At 49.3% G+C, this 23,590-nt stretch overlaps 2 protein-coding genes across 2 annotated transcripts in view; one reads left to right on the top strand and one right to left on the bottom strand.

Annotated features, from left to right (window-relative positions):
• Window positions 1-5,968, bottom strand: part of topbp1 (DNA topoisomerase II binding protein 1) — a 162,914-nt gene extending 156,946 nt beyond the window's left edge. The window contains exon 1 of the mRNA XM_067999941.1: window positions 5,816-5,968. The gene's annotated coding sequence lies outside the window, so the exon portion shown is untranslated. The remainder of the gene's footprint in view (window positions 1-5,815) is intronic.
• An 887-nt stretch (window positions 5,969-6,855) lies between these two features.
• LOC137331700 (saposin-like protein 11) lies at window positions 6,856-11,005 on the top strand. Its single transcript, XM_067995694.1, has 2 exons — window positions 6,856-8,001; window positions 10,961-11,005. The coding sequence occupies exons 1-2, from the start codon at window positions 6,856-6,858 to the stop codon at window positions 11,003-11,005; spliced, it is 1,191 nt and encodes a 396-aa protein (XP_067851795.1).
• The last annotated feature ends 12,585 nt before the right edge of the window (window positions 11,006-23,590 follow it).

Genomic DNA, 23,590 nt, shown 5'->3' with positions numbered 1-23,590 from the left:
TACATAACAAAAAGAATCAGGTTTGTTTAGCCTACTAGCCTTAACCTTGTTCATAAAATGTCTCTCATGCAATTTTACATCTTCAAAGAAACATGCTTGCCATCAGAGTTTTGTTTATCCTTTTACTGAAATGGCACGGCTCAGTCTACTGCTGTGTTACCAATTAGCTCATAGACACCAAGACTGCTTAATAAATAGCATTTACAAGACCCAGTATTAAAATGTGTTATGCGTGAAGCACCTTCTGAATACTACCGTTCTGCTAAAACACCCTGCATTTGTGGCATTTCACACTTATTCCAGGATTAAAAAGTGTTCAAACTGTCCTGAAAATAACACCGTATATTGCAACATATTCAATATCGTGACATCCACTGTGAAACCTGAACTGCAAACACTCCCACTGATCGGCAACTCATGAACACAGCCAGTTCACACTGCTCAAGAAATTTCACAAAGTTGCCACCTGCAAAAAAAATACCGTCTTCTGTGGTCACTTCTGGAAAATGGTTACAAGTGTGAGATAAAGTCAAATGAAAATAGAAAGCATTTAATGGGTACGGTAGCATAGTGGTTATGTTACTGGACTAGTAATCCGGAGTCTTGAGTTCAAATCCTGCCACGGCAGCTGGCGAATTTAAATTCAATGAATGAACTAAAAGTCTGGAATTAAAATACTAGTATCAGTGATAGTGGCCATGAAACTACCGGATTGTCGTAAAAACCCATCTGGTTCACGAATGTCCTCTCGGGAAGGAAGCCTGCCGCCCTTACCCGGTCTGGCCCACATGTGACTCCAGACCCACAGCATTGTGGTTGATTCTTAATTGCCCTCTGAAATGGCCGAGCAAGCCACTCAGTTGTAAAATCTCGCTACGAAAAGTCATAATACGAATAAAACCGGACGGACCACCCGGCATCGGACCACGAGGCACCGGACACGACAACACCAAACCAAGCCCAGTCGACCCTGCAAAGTCCTCCCCACTAACATCTGGGGACTTGTGCCAAAATTGGGAGAGCTGTCCCACAGACAAGTCAAGCAACAGCCTGACATAGCCATACTCACAGAATCATACTTTTCAGCCAATGTCCCAGACTCTTCCATCACCATCCCTGGATATGTCCTGTCCCACCGGCAGGACAGACCCACCAGAGGTGGCGGTACAGTGATATACAGTCAGGAGGGAGTGGCCCTGGGAGTCCTCAACATTGACTCTGGACCCCATGAAATCTCATGGCATCAGGTCAAACATGGGCAAGGAAACCTCCTGCTGATTACCACCTACCGCTGTCCCTCAGCTGATGAATCAGTCGTCCTCCATGTTGAGCACCACTTGGAGGAAGCACTGAGGGGAGCAAGGGCACAGAATGTACTCTGGGTGGGGGACTTCAATGTCCATCACCAAGAGTGGCTCGGTAGCACCACGACTGACCGAGCTGGCCGAATCGTGAAGAACACAGCTGCCAGACTGGGCCTGCGGCAGGTGGTGAGCGAACCAACACGAGGGAAAAACTTACTTGACCTCGTCCTCACATAATCTACCTGTCGCAAATGCATCTGTCCATGACAGTATTGGTAGGAGTGACCACCGCACAGTCCTCGTGGAGACAAAGTCCCGTCTTCGCACAAAGGACACCATCCAACGTGTTGTGTGGCACTACCATCGTGCTAAATGGGATAGATTCAGAACAGATCGACCAGCTCAAAACTGGGCATCCATGAGGCAATGTGGGCCATCAGCAGCAGCAGAACTGTATTCCAGCACAATCTGGAACCTCATGGCCCAGCATATTCCTCACTCCACCATTACCAACAAGCCAGGGGATCAACCCTGGTTCAATGAGGAGTGTGGAAGAGCATGAGGAGCAGCACCAGGCGTACCTAAAAATGAGGTGCCAACCTGGTGAAGCTACAACTCAGGACTACATGCATGCTAAACAGCGGAAGCAACATGCTATGGACAGAGCTAAGCGATTCCACAACCTACGGATCAGATCAAAGCTCTGCAGTCCTGCCACATCCAGTCGTGAATGGTGGTGGACAATCAAACAACTAACGGGAGGAGGAGGCTCTGTAAACATCCCCATGCTCAATGATGGCGGAGTCCAGCACGTGAGTGCAAAAGACAAGGCTGAAGCGTTTGCAACCATCTTCAGACAGAAGTGCCGAGTGGATGATCCCAATATCCCCACCATTCCAGAAGCCAGTCTTCAGACAATTCGATTCATTCCACGTGATATCAAGAAATGGCTGAGTGCACTGGATACAGCAAAGGCGATGGGCCCCGACAACATCCCAGCTGTAGTGCTGAAGACTTTTGCTCCATAACTACCTGCCCTCTAGCCAAGCTGTTCCAGTACAGCTACAATACTGGTATCTACCCGACAATGTGGAAAATTGCCCAGGTATGTCCTGTCCACAAAAAGCAGGACAAATCCAATCCAGCCAATTACAGTCCCATCAGTCTACTCTCCATCATCAACAAAGTGATGGAAGGTGTCGTCGACAGTGCTATCAAGCGGCACTTACTCACCAATAACCTGCTCACCGATTCTCAGTTTGGGTTCCACCAGGACCACTCGGCTCCAGACCTCATTACAGCCTTGGTCCAAACATGGACAAAAGAGCTGAATTCCAGAGGTGAGGTGAGTGTGACTGCCCTTGACATCAAGGCAGCATTTGATCGAGTGTGGCACCAAGGAGCCCGAGTAAAATTGAAGTCAATGGGAATCAGAGGAAAAACTCTCCAGTGGCAGGAGTCATACCGAGCACAAAGGAAGATGGTAGTGGTTGTTGGAGGCCAATCATCTCAACCCCAGGACATTGCTGCAGGAGATCCACAAGGCAGTGTCCCAGGCCCAACCATCTTCAGCTGCTTCATGAATGACCTTCCCTCCATCATAAAGTCAGAAATGGGGATGTTCGCAGATGATTGCAGTGTTCAGTTCCATTCGCAACCCCTCAGATAATGAAGTAGTCCGAGCCCGCATGCAGCAAGACCTGGACAACATCCAGGCTTGGGCTCAAAAGTGGCAAGTAACATTCGGGCCAGAAAAGTGCCAGGCAATGACCATCTCCAACAAGAGAGAGTCCAACCACCTCCCCTTGACATTCAACGGCATTACCATCGGCGAATCCCACACCATCAACATCCTGGGGGTCACCATTGACCAGAAACCAAACTGAACCAGCCATATCAATACTGTGGCCACAAGAGCAGGCCAGAGGATTGGTATTCAGCGGCGAGTGACTCACCTCCTGACTCCCCAAATCCTTTCCAGCATCTACAAGGCACAAGTCAGGAGTGTGATGGAATACTCTCCACTTGCCTGGATGAGTGCAGCTCCAACAACACTCAAGAAGCTCGACACCATCCAGGACAAAGCAGCCTGCTTGATTGGCACCCATCCACCAGCCTAAACATTCACTCCCTTCACCACCGGCTCACTGTGGCTGCAGTGTGTACCATCCACAGGATGCATTGCAGCAACGCGCCAAGGCTTCTTCGACAGCACCTCCCAAGCCCGCGACCTCCACCACCTAGAAGGACAAGAGCAGCAGGCACATGGGAACAACACGACCTGCACGCTCCCCTCCAAGTCACACACCATCCCGATTTTGAAATATATCGCCGTTACTTCATCGTCGTTGGGTCAAAATCCTGGAACTCCCTTCCTAACAGCACTGCGGGAGAACCTTCACCACACGGACTGCAGCGGTTCAAGAAGGCGGCTCACCACCACCTTCTCGAGGGCAATTAGGAATGGGCAATAAATGCCGGCCTCGCCAGCAACGCCCACATCCCATGAAAGAATAAAAAAAACACTGATCTCAAATAGTAATCATCCTCATCATCAAACAGTGATCGCAAATAGTAAACATCCCCATCACCAAACACTGATCACAAATAGTAAACATCCTCATCACCAAACACTGATCACAAATAGTAAACATCCTCATCACCAAACACTGATCACAAATAGTAAACATCCCCATCACCAAACACTGATCACAAATAGTAAACATCCCCATCACCAAACACTGATCACAAATAGTAAACATCCCCATCACCAAACACTGATCACAAATAGTAAACATCCTCATCACCAAACACTGATCACAAATAGTAAACATCCCCATCACCAAACACTGATCACAAATAGTAAACATCCCCATCACCAAACACTGATCACAAATAGTAAACATCCCCATCACCAAACACTGATCACAAATAGTAAACATCATCATCACCAAACACTGATCACAAATAGTAAACATCCCCATCACCAAACACTGATCACAAATAGTAAACATCCCCATCACCAAACACTGATCACAAATAGTAAACATCCTCATCACCAAACACTGATCACAAATAGTAAACATCCTCATCACCAAACACTGATCACAAATAGTAAACATCCCCATCACCAAACACTGATCACAAATAGTAAACATCCCCATCACCAAACACTGATCACAAATAGTAAACATCCTCATCACCAAACAATGATCACAAATAGTAAACATCCCCATCACCAAACACTGATCACAAATAGTAAACATCCCCATCACCAAACACTGATCACAAATAGTAAACATCCTCATCACCAAACACTGATCACAAATAGTAAACATCCCCATCACCAAACACTGATCACAAATAGTAAACATCCTCATCACCAAACACTGATCACAAATAGTAAACATCCCCATCACCAAACACTGATCACAAATAGTAAACATCCCCATCACCAAACACTGATCACAAATAGTAAACATCCCCATCACCAAACACTGATCACAAATAGTAAACATCCTCATCACCAAACACTGATCACAAATAGTAAACATCCCCATCACCAAACAATGATCACAAATAGTAAACATCCCCATCACCAAACACTGATCACAAATAGTAAACATCCCCATCACCAAACACTGATCACAAATAGTAAACATCCCCATCACCAAACACTGATCACAAATAGAAAACATCCCCATCACCAAACACTGATCACAAATAGTAAACATCCCCATCACCAAACACTGATCACAAATAGTAAACATCCCCATCACCAAACACTGATCACAAATAGTAAACATCATCATCACCAAACACTGATCACAAATAGTAAACATCCTCATCACCAAACACTGATCACAAATAGTAAACATCCCCATCACCAAACAATGATCACAAATAGTAAACATCCTCATCACCAAACACTGATCACAAATAGTAAACATCCCCATCACCAAACACTGATCACAAATAGTAAACATCCCCATCACCAAACACTGATCACAAATAGTAAACATCCCCATCACCAAACACTGATCACAAATAGTAAACATCCCCATCACCAAACACTGATCACAAATAGTAAACATCCCCATCACCAAACACTGATCACAAATAGTAAACATCCTCATCACCAAACACTGATCACAAATAGTAAACATCCTCATCACCAAACACTGATCACAAATAGTAAACATCCTCATCACCAAACACTGATCACAAATAGTAAACATCCCCATCACCAAACAATGATCACAAATAGTAAACATCCTCATCACCAAACACTGATCTCCCGCCTCCCCGAGGCCATCCCGCGGGCCGAATTCGCGGCGGGGACGGGACGGGACAGGGGGCCGGGGGCGGGTCGCTGGGTCCGGGGACAGGTGTGGAACCGGGGGCCGGGGAGGCGAGGCGCGGGGGGGGGGGGGGGTTGAGCCGGGTCGGAAGCGGGGCCGGAGGGGGAGTTGGGACCCGGGAACCGCGGTAGCGAAACAAACGGGCCAAACCTGCACCGGACGGGGCGGCGGGGGGGAAGCGGCCAAACCCGCGGGCAGCGGAGCGAGGTCTTCAGACCGGCGTCAACTCGAGCTGGGGCGGCCGGACCAGCACCAGGCCCCGTCACCTCTCACCCCGGAAACAGAACTTTGAACCCGCGCCCCGGAAACACAACCCTGGGCCGCGCGGCCTCCTCAGCACCGAGTGCGAGCGGAATATTCCCCCGGCCTGGGGCTGTCCCCACACCGTCACTGTGTTCAGATCAAGACCCTCACTGTGTTCAGATCAAGACCCTCACTGTGTTCAGATCAAGACCCTCACTGTGTTCAGATCAAGACCCTCACTGTGTTCAGATCAAGACCCTCACTGTGTTCAGATCAAGACCCTCACTGTGTTCAGATCAAGACCCTCACTGTGTTCAGTGACCTGCACCGTCTGATTTCAGAACAACACAATATCGGCTGGGAGGGTCTGGGTCAAAGGTCAGGCTGGAATCAGGAGACCGATCCCGGTCCCGAACCTGATCCTGATCCTGGTCCCGGTCCCGAACCTGATCCTGATCCTGGTCCCGAACCTGATCCTGATCCTGGTCCCGGTCCCGAACCTGATCCTGGTCCCGAACCTGATCCTGGTCCCGGTCCCGAACCTGATCCTGATCCTGGTCCCGGTCCCGAACCTGATCCTAGTCCCGGTCCCGAACCTGATCCTGGTCCCGGTCCCGAACCTGATCCTGATCCTGGTCCCGGTCCCGAACCTGATCCTGGTCCCGAACCTGATCCTGGTCCCGAACCTGATCCTGGTCCCGGTCCCGAACCTGATCCTGATCCTGGTCCCGGTCCCGAACCTGATCCCGGTCCCGAACCTGATCCTGGTCCCGAACCTGATCCTGGTCCCGGTCCCGAACCTGATCCTGATCCTGGTCCCGGTCCCGAACCTGATCCTGGTCCCGAACCTGATCCTGGTCCCGGTCCCGAACCTGATCCTGATCCTGGTCCCGGTCCCGAACCTGATCCTGGTCCCGGTCCCGAACCTGATCCTGGTCCCGAACCTGATGCTGATCCTGGTCCCGAACCTGATCCTGGTCCCGAACCCGATCCTGGTCCCGAACCTGATCCTGGTCCCGAACCTGATCCTGATCCTGTTCCCGAACCTGATCCTGGTCCCGAACCTGATCCCGGTCCCGAACCTGATCCTGATCCTGGTCCCGAACCTGATCCCGGTCCCGAACCCGATCCTGGTCCCGAACCTGATCCTGGTCCCGAACCTGATCCTGGTCCCGGTCCCGAACCTGATCCTGGTCCCGAACCTGATCCTGGTCCCGGTCCCGAACCTGATCCTGGTCCCGGTCCCGAACCTGATCCCGAACCTGATCCCGGTCCCGAACCTGATCCTGGTCCCGGTCCCGAACCTGATCCTGGTCCCGAACCTGATCCTGGTCCCGGTCCCGAACCTGATCCTGGTCCCGAACCTGATGCTGATCCTGGTCCCGAACCTGATCCTGATCCTGGTCCCGGACCTGATCCTGATCCTGGTCCCGAACCCGATCCTGGTCCCGAACCCGATCCTGGTCCCGAACCTGATCCTGGTCCCGAACCCGAACCTGATCCTGGTCCCGGTCCCGAACCTGATCCTGGTCCCGAACCTGATCCTGGTCCCGGTCCCGAACCTGATCCTGGTCCAGGTCCCGAACCTGATCCTGGTCCCGATCCTGATCCTGGTCCCGGTCCCGAACCTGATCCTGGTCCCGAACCTGATCCTGATCCTGGTCCCGAACCTGATCCTGGTCCTGATCCTGATCCTGGTCCCGAACCTGATCCTGGTCCCGAACCCGATCCTGATCCTGGTCCAGAACCCGATCCTGGTCCCGAACCTGATCCTGGTCCCGGTCCCGAACCCGATCCTGGTCCCGAACCTGATCCTGATCCCGGTCCCGAACCTGATCCTGGTCCCGAACCTGATCCTGGTCCCGGTCCCGAACCTGATCCTGATCCTGATCCTGGTCCCGATCCTGATCCTGGTCCCGGTCCCGAACCCGATCCTGGTCCCGGTCCTGATCCTGATCCTGGTCCCGAACCTGATCCTGGTCCCGAACCCGATCCTGGTCCTGGTCCCGAACCCGATCCTGGTCCCGGTCCCGATCCTGATCCCGGTCCCGAACCTGATCCTGATCCTGGTCCCGAACCTGATCCTGGTCCCGGTCCCGAACCTGATCCTGATCCTGATCCTGATCCCGAACCTGATCCTGATCCCGGTCCCGAACCTGATCCTGATCCCGGTCCCGAACCTGATCCTGATCCTGGTCCCGGTCCCGAACCTGATCCTGGTCCCGAACCTGATCCTGGTCCCGGTCCCGAACCTGATCCTGGTCCCGGTCCCGAACCTGATCCTGATCCCGGTCCCGAACCTGATCCTGATCCTGGTCCCGAACCTGATCCTGGTCCCGGTCCCGAACCTGATCCTGATCCTGGTCCCGGTCCCGAACCTGATCCCGAACCTGATCCTGATCCTGGTCCCGAACCTGATCCTGATCCTGGTCCCGGTCCCGAACCTGATCCTGGTCCCGAACCTGATCCTGATCCTGGTCCCGAACCTGATCCTGATCCCGGTCCCGAACCTGATCCTGGTCCCGGTCCCGAACCTGATCCTGGTCCCGAACCTGATCCTGATCCTGGTCCCGTTCCCGAACCTGATCCTGGTCCCGAACCTGATCCTGATCCTGGTCCCGTTCCCGAACCTGATCCTGGTCCCGTTCCCTAACTTGATCCTGATCCTGGTCCCGGTCCCGAACATGATCCTGATCCTGGTCCCGGTCCCGAACCTGATCCTGGTCCCGAACCTGATCCTGGTCCCGGTCCCGAACCTGATCCTGGTCCCGGTCCCGAACCTGATCCTTTCAAATTTAAAGAAAAAGCCTATAATTCCACGAAGATTAGTGGCAGGTCAGAATATGATAAACAGCAAAGAATGACTAAAAGAATAATGAGGGAGAAATTAGATTAGGAGAGAAAGCTCGCTAGAAATATAAAAACAGATAGAGTTTCCACAGGTATTTAAATAGGAAAAGAGTAAGTAAAGTGAGCGTTGGTCTCTAGAGAGTGAGTCTGGGGAATTAATACTGGAGAATAAGGAAATTATTAGAACTGAAAGCTGACAAGTCCCCAGGTCCTGACGGACTTCATCCTAGGGCCTTAAAAGAAGTGGCTGCAGAGATAGTAGATGCATTGGTATTAATTTTCCAAAATTCCCCAGATTCTGGAAGGGTCCCATCAGATTGGAAAATAGCGAATGTAACTCCTCTATTCAAGAAAGGAGGGAGACAGAATGCAGGAAACTACAGGCCAGTTAGCTTAACACCTGTCACAGGGAAAATGCTAGAATCTATTATTAAGGAAGGGCACTTAGAAAATCTCAATGCAATCAGGCAGAGTCAACACGGCTTTGTGAAAGGGAAATCATGTTTGACTAATTTATTAGAGTTCTTTGAGGAAGTAACAAGTAATGTGGATAAAGGGGATCCTGTGGATGTGGTGTTCTTGGATTTCCAGAAGGCTTTTGACAAGGTGCCACATCAAAGGCTACGACACAAAATAAGAGCTCATGGTGTAGGGGGTAACATATTAGCACGGATAAAGGATTGGTTAGCTAACAGGAAACAGAGAGTAGGCATAAATGGGTCATTTTCAGGTTGGCAAGATGTAACGAGTGGAGTGCCACAGGGATCAGTGCTTGGGCCTCAACTATTTACAATCTACATCATTGACTTGGATGAAGGGACCGAATGTATGGTTGCTAAAATTGCTGATGACACAAAGGTTGGTAGGAAAGTAAGTTGTAAAGTGGACAGAAGGAGTCTGCAAAGGGATATAGATAGGTTAAGTGAGTGGGCAAAAATTTGGCAGATGGAGTATAATGTGGGAAAATGTGAACTTGTCCACTTTGGCAGGAGGAATAGAAAAGCAGTATATTACTTAAATGGAGAGAGATTACAGAACTGTGAGGTACAGAGGGATCTGGGTGTCCTAGTACATGAATCACAAAAAGTTAGTATGCAGGTACAGCAAGAGATTAGGAAGGCAAATGGAATGTTGTCATTTATTGCAAGGGGAATGGAATATAAAAGTAGAGATGTTTTACAACAGTTGTAAACAATTTTACAACACCAAGTTATAGTCCAGCAATTTTATTTTAAATTCACAAGCTTTCGGAGGCTACCTCCTTCCTCAGGTGAACGATGTGGACCACATCGTTCACCTGAGGAAGGAGGTAGCCTCCGAAAGCTTGTGAATTTAAAATAAAATTGCTGGACTATAACTTGGTGTTGTAAAATTGTTTACAATTGTCAACCCCAGTCCATCACCGGCATCTCCACATCATTACTACAGTTGGACAGGGCATTGGTGAGACCACATCTGGAATACTGTGTGCAGTTTTGGTCTCCTTATTTAAGAAAGGACATAATTACTTTAGAGACGGTTTAGAGAAGGTTCACTCGACTGATTCCTGGGATGGGAGGATTATCTTATGAGGAAAGGTTGGACAAGTTGGGCCTGTATACACTGGAGTTTAGAAGAATGAGAGGTGATCTTATTGAAACAAGTAAGATCCTGAGGGGACTAGAAGGGGTAGATGCTGAGGGGATGATTCCCCTTGTGGGAGAGACTGGAACTAGGGGCCACAGTTTAAAAATAAGGGGTCTCCCATTTAAGACGGAGATGAGGAGAAATTTTTTCTCTCAGAGGGTCGTGTGTCTGTGGAACTCCCTTCCCCAGAGAGCGGTGGAGGCAGGGTCATTGAATATTTTAAGGCTGAGTTAGATAGATTCCTGATTAACAAGGGAGTCAAAGGTTATAGTAGGTAGACGGGAAAGTAGGGTTGAGGTCACAATCAGATCAGCCATGGTCTTATCAAATGGGAGAGCAGGCTCGAGGGGCCGAATGGCCTACTCCTGATCTTAATTCGTATATTTGCTCGTACGGTCCCGATTCTGATCCTGATCCTGGTGCCAGAGCGGTGGGACGGAGGTTGTGCAACAAGTTTATTTCGGGTTAGGACCTGGGGTCGGAGTGATCACATGACTTGTCCGAACATTATTCCGTTTATTTTCTAAGGTTTGGTTCTCCTGTCGTTGAGTATTTTTGCTCGTGGATTCGCACCAGCTGCTGCTGTGCAACAAGTTCCTAAAACCAGGGGGCCACTGGTGAGCAGGAGGGGGAGAAAACCGAGGGCGGGGGGAGGGGGGAACCAGAGGTGGGAGGAACTTTGATTCCACCAGTGACCATAGTAACTCATTGAAATTACACTGATAACTAATAGCAATATTGGTAACACTCAGATCCCCCTCATAACCAACAGTAACACAATAACTCACTGATAGTAAAAGGTGGAATGGCCCAATATCCTACCTGTAACTAGTAGTCATCCTACAACCTGCTGATTCTCACCCTGAAACCACAGCCAGAATCCCCTGCACTGCACCAGGTGCGATCAGGCTCCTCACTTTCTGCCACTTTTAACTTGCCCGATCTCTCTCCCTATCTCCTTGGACTCTGGTTTGTACTCAGGTGATAACTCTGAACTGGGAGCCTCAGTCAGAGCTGATCCGTACTTGAATTTCACACCGTCAAAACCGGCCGGCACTGACCAAGAGATCGCACAAAGGGCAGTGGGCTCAGTGTTTGGGCCACTTCTCACAGGGCACATTGTCCTAAACTCAGCTCAGCACCGACATTTATAAACTACTCCCTGGGCTCGGACTCAGACTCAATAAAGGAGAGTTTTCATAGAATGATAGAAATTACCCTACAGGAGGAGGCCGTTCGGCCCCTGCGCCGGTGCTGGCACTCTCTCCTGTAACCTCAATCCCCCCCCCCCACCCCCCAAAATCCTCCTTTTCAAATTTTTATCCCATTCCCTTTTAAATAAAGTTCCATTCTCTACCTCAATGGCCACTTGTGATGAAGGATCTCACGGTCCAATATCCCTCAGTTCAAGAACCTTCCCCATTGGTTCCTCCAGTGAGAATCCATGGTTTCCGTTCCCCTTCTTCCCCATTCACCCACCAGTGGAAACAATCTCTCACTGTTCACCCACAGAAAGTTCCTCAGGTTTCAATTACCCCTTTACTGGCTGCTCCTCTCTCAGTGCCACTCCCACTCACCATGTTTCCCCAGCCTGCCTCTCCCCAAACCCCCATTCCCCAGACTTCCCCTCTCCCCCATCCCCCATTCCCCATCTCCCCCATCCCCCTCTCCCCCATTCCCCATTCCCCCTCTCCCCCATCCCCCCTCTCCCCCATTCCCCAGCCTCCCCCCGAGCCCCCATTCCCCAGCCTCCTCCTCTACCCCTGAGCCCCCATTCCCCAGCCTCCTCTACCCCCGAGCCCCCATTCCCCAGCCTCCTCCTCTACCCCCGAGCCCCCATTCCCCAGCCTCCTCCTCTACCCCCGAGCCCCCATTCCCCAGCCTCCTCCTCTACCCCTGAGCCCCCATTCCCCAGCCTCCTCCTCTACCCCTGAGCCCCCATTCCCCAGCCTCCTCCTCTACCCCTGAGCCCCCATTCCCCAGCCTCCTCCTCTACCCCTGAGCCCCCATTCCCCAGCCTCCTCTACCCCTGAGCCCCCATTCCCCAGCCTCCTCTACCCCTGAGCCCCCATTCCCCAGCCTTCCCCTCTTTCCCCCACTCTTGACACCCCAATTCCAACCTCCCCCCCCCCCCCCCCAGATTGCTGCAGGCAGTGCTTGGTGGAGGAATCCCTGATTCCAGGAAACTCCCGATCGAGGAGGATAACTACATGATGATTATTATAGGGTACGGTAGCATAGTGGTTATGTTACTGGACTAGTAATCGAGAGGCCTGGACTAATAATCCAGAGTCCTGAGTTCAAATCCCACCACGGCAGCTGGCGAATTTAAATTCAATTAATTAAATAAAAATCTGGAATTAAAAATACTAGTATCAGTGATGGTGGCCATGAAACTACCGGATTGTCGTAAAAACCCATCTGGTTCACTAATGCCCTTTAGGGAAGGAAACCTGCCGTCCTTACCCGGTCTGGCCTATATGTGACTCCAGGCCCACAGCAATGTGGTTGATTCTTAATTGCCCTCTGAAATGACCTAGCAAGAAACTCAGTTGTAAAATCTCGCTACGAAAAGTCATAATAAAACTGGACAGACCACTCGGCACCGGACACGACACTGGCAAACCAAGCCTAGTCAACCCTGCAAAGTCCTCCTCACTAACATCTGGGGACTTGTGCCAAAATTGGGAGAGCTGTCCCACAGATGAGTCAAGCAACAGCCTGACATAGCCGTACTCACAGAATCATACCTTTCAGCCAACGTCCCAGACTCTTCCATCACCATCCCTGGGTATGTCCTGTCCCACCGGCAGGATGGACTGACCAGGGGTGGCGGTACAGTGATATACAGTCAGGAGGGAGTGGCCCTGGGAGTCCTCAACATCGACTCTGGACCGTGTGAAATCTCATGGCATCAGGTCAAACATGGACGAGGAAACCTCCTACTGATTACCACCTACCGTCCTTCCTCAGCTGATGAATCAGTCCTCCTCCATGTTGAGCACCACTTGGAGGAAGCACTGAGGGTAGCAAGAGCACAAAGTGTATTCTGGGTGGGGGACTTCAATGTCCATCACCAAGAGTGGCTCGGTAGCACCACTACTGACCGAGCTGGCCAAGTCCTGAAGGACATAGCTGCCAGACTGGGCCTGCAGCAGGTGATGAGCGAACCAACATGAGGGAAAAACCTACTTGACCTCATCCTCACCAATCTACTTGTCGCAGATGCATCTGTCCATGACAGTATTGGTAGGAGTGACCACCGCGAAGTCCCATCCAACGTGTTGTGTGGCACTACCACCGTGCTAAATGGGATAGATTCAGAACAGATCTACTGGGCATCCATGAGGCACTGTGGGCCATCAGCAGCAGCAGAATTGTATTCCAGCACAATCTGTAACCTCATGGCCCAGCATATTCCTCACTCTACCATTACCAACAAGCCAGGGGATCAACCCTGGTTCAATGAGGAGTGTAGAAGAGCATGCCAGGAGCAGCACCAGGTGTACCTAAAAATGAGGTGCCAACCTGGTGAAGCTACAACTCAGGACTACATGCATGCTAAACAGCGGAAGCAACATGCCACAGACAGAGCTAAGCGATTCCACAACCAATGGATCAGATCAAAGCTCTGCAGTCCTGCCATATCCAGTCGTGAATGGTGGTGGACAATTAAACAACTAACAGGAGGAGGAGGCTCTGTAAACATCCCCATTCTCAGTGATGGCAGAGTCCAGCACGTGAGTGCAAAAGACAAGGCTGAAGCGTTTGCAACCATCTTCAGCCAGAAGTGCCGAGTGGATGATCCATCTCGGCCTCCTCCCGATATCCCCACCATCACAGAAGCCAGTCTTCAGCCAATTCGATTCACTCCACATGATATCAAGAAACGGCTGAGTGCACTGGATACAGCAAAGGCTATGGGCCCCAACAACATCCCGGCTGTAGTGCTGAAGACTTGTGCTCCAGAACTAGCCGTGCCTCTAGCCAAACTGTTCCAGTACAGCTACAACACTGGCATCTACCCGACAACGTGGAAAATTGCCCAGGTATGTCCTGTCCACAAAAAGCAGGACAAATCCAATCCGGCCAATTACCGCCCATCAACCTACTCTCAAACATCAGCAAAGTGATGGAAGGTGTCGTTGACAGTGCCATCAAGCGGCACTTACTCACCAATAACCTGCTCACCGATGCTCAGTTTGGGTTCCGCCAGGACCACTCGGCTCCAGACCTCATTACAGCCTTGGTCCAAACATGGACAAAAGAGCTGAATTCCAGAGGTGAGGTGAGAGTGACTGCCCTTGACATGAAGGCAGCATTTGACCGAGTGTGGCACCAAGGAGCCCCAGTAAAATTGAAGTCAATGGGAATCGGGGAGAACTCTCGAGTGGCTGGAGTCATACCTAGCACAAAGGAAGATGGTAGTGGTTGTTGGAGGCCAATCATCTCAGCCCAGGACATTGCTGCAGGAGTTCCTCAGGGCAGTGCCCTAGGCCCAACCATCTTTAGCTACTACATCAATGACCTTCCCTCCATCATAAGGTCAGAAATGGGGATGTTCGCTGATGATTGCACCATGTTCAGTTCCATTCGCAACCCCTCAGATAATGAAGCAGTCCATGTCAGCATGCAGCAAGACCTGGACAACATCCAGGCTTGGGCTGATAAGTGGCAAGTAACATTCGCGCTAGACAAGTGCCAGGCAATGACCATCTCCAACAAGAGAGAGTCTAACCACCTCCCCTTGACATTCAATGGCATAACCATTGCCGAATCCCCCACCATCAACATCCTGGGGGTCACCATTGACCAGAAACTTGACTGGACCAGCCATATAAATACCGTGGCTACAAGAGCAGGTCAGAGGCTGGGTATTCTGCGGCGAGTGACTCACCTCCTGACTCCCCAAATCCTTACCACCATCTGCAAGGCACAAGTCAGGAGTGTGATGGAATATTCTCCACTTGCCTGGATGAGTGCAGCTCCAACAACACTCAAGAAGCTCGACACCATCCAGGACAAAGCAGCCCGCTTGATTGGCACCCCATCCACCACCCTAAACATTCACTCCCTTCACCACTGGCGCACTGTGGCTGCAGTGTGTACCATCTACAGGATGTACTGCAGCAACTCGCCAAGGCTTCTTCGACAGCATCTCCCAAACCCGCGACCTCTACCACCTAGAAGGACAAGAGCAGCAGGTACATGGGAACAACACCACCTGCACGTTTCCCTCCAAGTCAGACACCATCCTGACTTGGAAATATATCGCCGTTCTTCAGCATCGCTGGGTCAAAATCCTGGAACCTTCACCACACGGACTGCAGCGGTTCAAGAAGGCGGCTCACTACCATCTTCTCAAGGGCAATTAGGGACGGGCAATAAATGCTGGCCTTGCCAGCGACGCCCACATCCCATGAACGAATTAAAAGAAAATTATGATCACAATTAACGGAGGTTGTTCAGACCATCCAAACTGTGGGGCCGAGGTGCTGAATGGAAGGATTGGTGCACAAGGGGAACATGGAGTTCTGGATGTACGGCTGGAGGAGGTTACAGAGAGAGGGAGGGCTGAGGCCATGGAGGGATTTCAACACAAGGAGAATTTTAAATTGGAGCCAATGGAAATCTGTGAGCTCAGGGATGGTGAGTGGGTTTTGGTGCGAGATCGATTGTGGACAGCAGACTTTTAGATGAGCTGAAGTTTTGGAGAGTGCAGGACGGGAGGCCAGCCAGGAAAGCATTGGAATAGTTTAGTCTGCAGGTGACAACACACGATGAGGGTTCCATCAGCAGATAACAGGCAGGAGCGGGTGCGCGATGTTACAGAGGTGGAAGTAAGTGGTCTTTATGACGGACGGGATATTGAGTTGGAAACTGAGCTCGAGGTGGGAACAGTCTGTTTCAGCCTGAGACAGTGGCCAGGGTGAGGGATGGAATTGGTGGCGAGTGTACAGAGTTTGTGGTGGGGACCGAAGACCTTCAATCTTCCCAATGTTTGACAGGAGGAATTTGTGGTTGATCCAAGACAGGATGTTGGACAATCAGTCTGACAATACAGGCAATGGAGAGGTCATGAAAGGTGGTGGAGGTGCAGCTGGGTGTTATCAGCATCAATGTGGAAGCTGACCCCATGTGTCCAGATGCTGTCGCCGAGAGGCAGCATGTAAATGAGGAAGAAAAGCGGGGGGGGGGGGGGGGCAAGAATAGATCCTTGAGGGACTCGAGAAGTAACGGTGCTGGGGTGAAGTTGGGGTGAGACGGTCTGGCTACAATCAGATAACTAAGAGTGGAACCAAGCGAGGGTTGTCTCTCTGAGCTGGACAATGGAGGAGGGAGATGCGGTCAACCCTCTCAAAGGCTACAGACTGGTGGAGAAGGAGGAGGAGCGATAGTTTATCATGGTCACAGTCACATAGGATGTCATTTGTGATTTTAATTAAGGCCGTTTCAGGGCTGTGGAAAGAGTGGAAACCTGATTGGAGTCAAGTTTGGGGTTGGGGGAAAGATGGGCACAGATTTCAGGACTCAATTTCATGATTAAAAGTCAGTTTTTTCAGGATTTGTTGAAACTGGCAATATCTGTACAATGGCACTGGGCAAATCACCAAGGCCCCCTCGCAAGGTTGTATCGACTGTAATGTAATTCTGACCTTCTGATAGATACATCTACCCGCATGAACCAAACCTACCGTTTCCGACGCGATCGCATGTTGATTGATGATGATTAACGCCCTCTCCGGGTTTCGCGATTGACAGGCTGGCTGCCCGTCAGGAGCTGCAACGGGGGTGGGGGTGGGGCGAGAAAGAGTGACGTCATCCGGCGCTGGAACTGAAGACCGGGGGGGGGGGGGGGAAAGAGGGGACGACCGGGGTGGGGGAAGAGAGGGGAAGATCAGGGGGAGATCGGGAGGGTGAAGAGGGGGACATCTGAGGGAGACATCGGAGCAAGTTTCAAAGGTAGGTTCATTTAGTGTTTTCACTTCATTCCATGGTTTTTTATTTAATTTATTTAGTTTCTTTTTCTGATCCGGCCCCTCATGCTTGGTTTCACCAGACATGAATCAGAAGCGGTGGGTGAGTCGCCCAGGTAAGTTAAAAATCTTTCAAATCCTTTCATCTGTCACGGGTAAAATGCCTTAAATACCTCAATGAGGTACATTTGACTCTTCAACTGTCATCCTGCCGGCTTTAATTGTCGGTGGGACTTCCATTATCGGGTCTCCCGCCGCACACAGGTGGGTTCCTGGGAAACTCGGAAGTCGGCGGGTCGAAGCCGGCTTTTGAACCCGAATGGGATTTCCGTGATTTTCGGAGCTCTCCCGCCCCCAACGGACCCGCAATTGCCTCCTAAAATCACCCCCTTTGTGTTTACCTTTTCTATAGGTGTAACAACAGCTTTTATTATAACTGTCTGGAATGCTGAGCTGATACAAGTTGGTGTAAAACCAGGAGTGAAAGTCATTGAGGAGGTGATGTCATGGCCTTTTAGACGAGGACAAAATGCAAGACTATTGTAAGTAAGTTGGGGAAAACCCAGAGGGTAAATCGCCCTGTGACTCAACTCAGTAACTGTTACGTGAGACCTCCCATGGCCTTTGCATCTTCGTGTGTTGTCTGAGTATCATTTCCTGTAGTAAAATCTGTAAAACGAAGACTTTTTAGAACTTTAATTCCTAACACAGAATCAACAGCTCCAAACTTGTGTCTCTACCAGTATTAATCAACAGTTGACACCCATAGATGGACCGCAGGTTATAGATTGAGGCTGGTGACTGAGAAAAGCTCGACCTCAAGGTCTTAAGAAAGCAGTGGAAGTGTTTCGAGCCCACTGCTGAAACCGACCGATACTCTGCACTTTACATTTGAAATATTTTCAATATGATAGAATGGCCACTTTATACATGACAGATGATAAATCTGGTCAAAATAGAGAAATGATTCAATAAAATAAAGAAAAAGTACAAATTTAACAATTAAAAAAATATAAAAGCTTAATTAATGAATTAATAGAACATGGATTTTTAAGGATATATTGATGTCAGAAAATAACATTTTGGGATACTGTAAATGAGCATTTTGAGTTATGACGTGGTAATTGCTTGGGAGCAACAGGTGACTGGACCTATAGATCACAAAGTTTACTATCACGGTTTTCCCCGCCTCATGTCTGGGTCTGTTGTGGACTAACTGACAGAGACTGATTGCTATGATTAGTCAACAACTCCATTATTATCATTGCATCATGCGACTACCAGGACGGTAGAAGGCGAACTAGATGGGCCTTGGCCTTCTTTCATCTAGTAGTTCCTATGTAACTACGATCTTCGTCAATCAGAAATGGCAATGCAGATTAGAGATAAGGAAAGAAAAACAAATAGCCAATAGGTTCAGAATATATCCCTGTCCACTCCAGTAGAGCAATGTAGCAGGCTAGAGGTACAGTTCTGCGACTGTCAGAGAGAGTACAGACTCTCCTCCAACTCTGTATGCAGACACTAAACGTATCTGCCGCACTTTGAGACTATTCTCTGAGGCTCTGCCTGCTCCATCTCCGCCACAGGGAGACCCATAGTATTTTGATGAGGATGGAGATATCCAGGTAATGAAGGAGCCATTAGTTGCCCTGGCCCAGGTCACCCCTCCACCCTCGTCCAGCTGCTGCTGATGTCGAGACCCCATTTCAATAGTGACTGTAGGTCATTGGTTGGTGAGTATCATCGGGTTTTTTTGCCCTGGGGCAGTGGTTTAAACCAAGAGCTGGGAAACTTTACTAAATAAATAAACTAGATAAACTAATTAGTAAATAAAACTAAAAATAATCGAGTGTACAAAAACTTTAGCTAATTAAATAAAACAAGATTGGATAGGGATGGCAGGTCAGGTGGTGTGTCGTAATTGCAGAATGTGGGAGTTGTTGGAGACCAGCGAGATCCCGAGTGACCACATCTGCAGTAAGTGTCTGTAACTCGAGAAACTTCGGCTCAGAGTTGTTGAGCTGGAGTCCGAGCTGAAGACATTGCGATGCATCAGGGAGGGGGAGAGTTACCTGGACACTTTGATCCAGGAGGCAGTCACACCCCTTAGGTTAGGCAGTGGTTTAGATTTGGTGAGTGGTCAGGGACAGGAGGATGTGACTGTGAGTCAGGCAGGTATGGGGACCCAGGGTGTAGTGAGGGAGGAGCCTCAGCCTCTGACCTTGCCCAACAGGTATGAGATACTTGCTACCTGTATGGATGAGAGCATGGGCTGTAGGGAGGGGAGGGCAAACTGACCACGGCATCATAGTACAGGAGGCCATTCAAGTGGGGAGAGTAATAAGGAATGTGGTAGTGGTAAGGGATAGTATAGTCAGGAGGATAGACACTGTTCTCTGCAGCCACGACCGGGGCTGTGTTGCCGGTCCGGTGCCAGGGTTAAGGACATTGCCTCGCGGCTGGAGAAGAACTAGGAGCAGGAGGGGGAGGATCCAGTTGTCATGGTGCACGTCGGAACCAATGACATAGGTAGAACTAGGAACGAGGCTCTGCTGAGGGAGTTTGAGGAGCCAGGGTCCAAATTAATAAGCAGAACCTCAAAGGTAATAATCTCTGGATTACTACCTGAGCCACGGGTGAATTGGCATAGGGACAAACAGATCAAAGAGAGGTGTGGGAGAAAGGGGTTTCGATTCATGGGGCACTGGCCCCTGTATTGGGTAAAAAGGGAGCTGTTCTGCTGGGACAGGCTCCACTTAAACTGGGCTTGGACCAGTGTCCTGGTGAATTGAATAACTAGGGCTGTGGATAGGGCTTTAAAATAAAGAGGGGGGGGGGTGTCAGGTGAGGGGAAATTTAGAAATCTGAAGAGAAAAGTCAGGCCATAGAGCAGTGTAGTGATTTGGGTAAAGATAAGCAGAGTGTGGCAGGAAGGGACAGAGTTTAATGGTAATAGTGCATCAGCGAATAAGGTCAAATCAGGGAAAAATGGTGAAAAGTTAAAATTAAAGGCACTTTATGTGAACGCACAAAACATTCAGAACAAGATAGAAGAATTAATGGCACAAATAGAGATAAATGGGTTGATCTAATAGCCATTACAGAGATGTAGTTGCAAGATGTCCAAGGTTGGGAACTAAATATTCTGGGGTACTTGATGTTTCAAAAAGGCAGGTAGAATGGAGAAGGAGGGGGGTACAGCCCTAATAATAAAGGATGACATAAGGTCAGTAGTGAGAAAGGATCTTGGCTTGGAAGATGATGAGGTAGAATCAGTATGGGTGGAAATAAGAAATAACAAGGGGCAGAAAACACTGGTGGGAGTAGTTTATAGGCCCCCAGTAGTTATAGTGTTGGACAGAGTATTAATCAAGAAATAATAGGAGCTTGTAACAAATGCAATGCAATAATCGTGGGGGACTTTAATCTTCATAAAGACTGGGCAAATCAAATTGGCAAAAGTAGTCTGGAGGACGAGTTCATGGAATGCGTTCGAGACAGTTTCCTAGGACATTACATCATGGAACCAACCAGGAAACAGGTTATTTTAGATCTTGTCTTGTATAATGAGAAAGGGTTAATTAGTAATCTCACAGTAAAGGGTCTTCTGGGGAAGAGTGATCATAATATGATAGAATTTCATATTGAGTTTGAGAGTGATGTACTTAAGTCACAAACTAGAGTCTTAAACTTAAATAATACCAATTTCATAAGTATGAGGGGCGAGTTAACTAAAGTAGATTGGGAAATTAGATTAAAAGGTATGACGGTAGATAAGTAATGGCAAGCATTTTTCAGGGTTCTCGACAAATATACATCCCATTGAGAAATAAAAACTTCACAGGAAAAGTGATCCATCCATGGCTAACTAAAGAAGTTAAGGATAGTATTAGGTTAAAAGAGGCTTCTAATGTTGCCAAGAAGAGTAGTAAGCCTGAGAAGTGGGAGGGTTTTTAGAAACCAGCAAAGGATGACCAAAAAATTGATAAAGAGGGAGAAAATAGAATATGAGAGTAAACTAGCAAGAAATATAAAAACGGATTGTAAGAGCTTCTACAAGTATGTAAAAAGGAAGAGATTAGCAAAAGTAAAGTGTGGGCCCCTTAGAGGCTCAGACAGGAGAAATTATAATGGAGAATTCGGAAATGGCAGAGACATGAAACAAATATTTTGTATCTGTCTTCACAGTGGAAGACACAAAAAGGATACCAGAAATAGTGGGGAACCAAGGGGCTAATGAGAGTGAGGAACTTAAAGTAATTAAGAATAGTAAAGAAAAAAAATACTGGAGAAATTAATGGGACTAAAAGCCAATAAATCCCCTGGACCTGATAGCCTATATCCGAGGGTTCTAAAAGAGGTGGCTGCAGAGATAGTGGATGCATTGGTTGTGATCTTCCAAAATTCCCTAGATTCTGCAACGGTCCCAGTGGACTGGAAGGTGGCAAATGTAACCCCGCTATTCAAGAAAGGAGGGAGAGAGAAAACAGGGAACGACTGGCCAGTTAGCCTGACATCAGGAAAATGCTGGAATCTATTATTAAGGAAGTGGTAACAAGGCACTTAGAAAAATCCTAAAACCATGTTGACTCTGCCTAATCATATTATGAAAGGGAAATCATGTTTGACACATTGATTCGTTTTTTGAGGATGTAACTAGCAGGGTAGATAAAGGGGAACCAGTGGATGTCGTATATTTCGATTTTCAAAAGGCAGTCGGTAAGGTGCAACATAAAACGTTGTTATACAAGATAAGGGCTCATGGGGTTGAGGGTAATATATTAGCATGAATAGAGGATTGGTTAACGGACAGAAAACAGAGAGTAGGGATAAATGGGTCATTCTCAGTTTGGCAGGCTGTAACTAATGGGGTGCTGCAAGGATCAGTGCTTGGGCTCACCTCCTGACTCCCCAAAGCCTTTCCACCATCTATAAGGCACAAGTCAGGTGTGTGATGGAATACACTCCACTTGCCTGGATGAGTGCAGCTCCAACAACACTCAAGAAGCTTGACACCATCCAGGACAAAGCAGCCCGCTTGATTGGCACCCCATCCACTACCCTAAACACTCACTCCCTTCACCACCGGCGCACTGTGGCTGCAGTGTGCACCATCCACAGGATGCACTGCAGCAACTCGCCAAGGCTTCTTCGACAGCACCTCCCAAACCCGTGACCTCAACCACCTAGAAGGACAAGGGCAGCAGGCACATAGGTGGTAGAGGTCGCGGGTTTGGGAAGTGCTGTCGAAGAAGCCTTGGCGAGTTGCTGCAGTGCATCCTGTGGATGGTGCACACTGCAGCCACAGTGCGCCGGTGGTGAAGGGAGTGAATGTTTAGGGTGGTGGATGGGGTGCCAATCAAGTGGGCTGCTTTGTCCTGGATGGTGTCGAGCTTCTTGAGTGTTGTTGGAGCTGCACTCATCCAGGCAAGTGGAGAGTATTCCATCACACTCCTGACTTGTGCCTTGTAGATGGTGGAAAGGCTTTGGGGAGTCAGGAGGTGAGTCACTCGCCGCAGAATACCCAGCCTCTGACCTGCTCTTGTAGCCATAGTGTTTATACGGCTGGTCCAGTTAAGTTTCTGGTCAATGGTGACCCCCAGGATGTTGATGGTGGGGGATTCGGCGATGGTAATGCCGTTGAATGTCAAGGGGAGGTGGTTAGACTCTCTCTTGTTGGAGATGGTCATTGCCTGGCACGAATGTTACTTGCCACTTATGAGCTCAAGCCTGGTTGTTGTCGAGGTCTTGCTGCATGCGGGCTCAGACTGCTTCATTATTTGAAGGGTTGTGAATGGAACTGAACACTGTGCAATCGTCAGCGAACATCCCCATTTCTGACCATATGGAGGGAAGGTCATTGATGAAGCAGCTAAAGATGGTTGGGCCAAGGACACTGCCCTGAGGAACTCCTGCAGCAATGTCCTGGGGCTGAAATGATTGGCCTCCAACAACCACTACCATCTCCCTTTGTGCTCGGTATGACTCCAGCCACTGGAGAGTTTTCCCCGATTCCCATTGACTTCAATTTTACTAGGGCTCCTTGGTGCCACACTCGGTCAAATGCTGCCTTGATGTCAAGGGCAGTCACTCTCACCTCACCTCTGGATTTCAGCTCTTTTGTCCATGTTTGAACCAGGGCTGTAATGAGGTCTGGAGCCGAGTGGTCCTGGCGGAACCCAAACTGAGCATCGGTGAGCAGGTTATTGGTGAGTAAGTGCCGCTT

This window comes from Heptranchias perlo, chromosome 2 (assembly GCF_035084215.1).
Source record: "Heptranchias perlo isolate sHepPer1 chromosome 2, sHepPer1.hap1, whole genome shotgun sequence".
Lineage (NCBI taxonomy): Eukaryota > Metazoa > Chordata > Chondrichthyes > Hexanchiformes > Hexanchidae > Heptranchias > Heptranchias perlo.
This window is presented reverse-complemented; position numbering and strand designations above follow the sequence as displayed.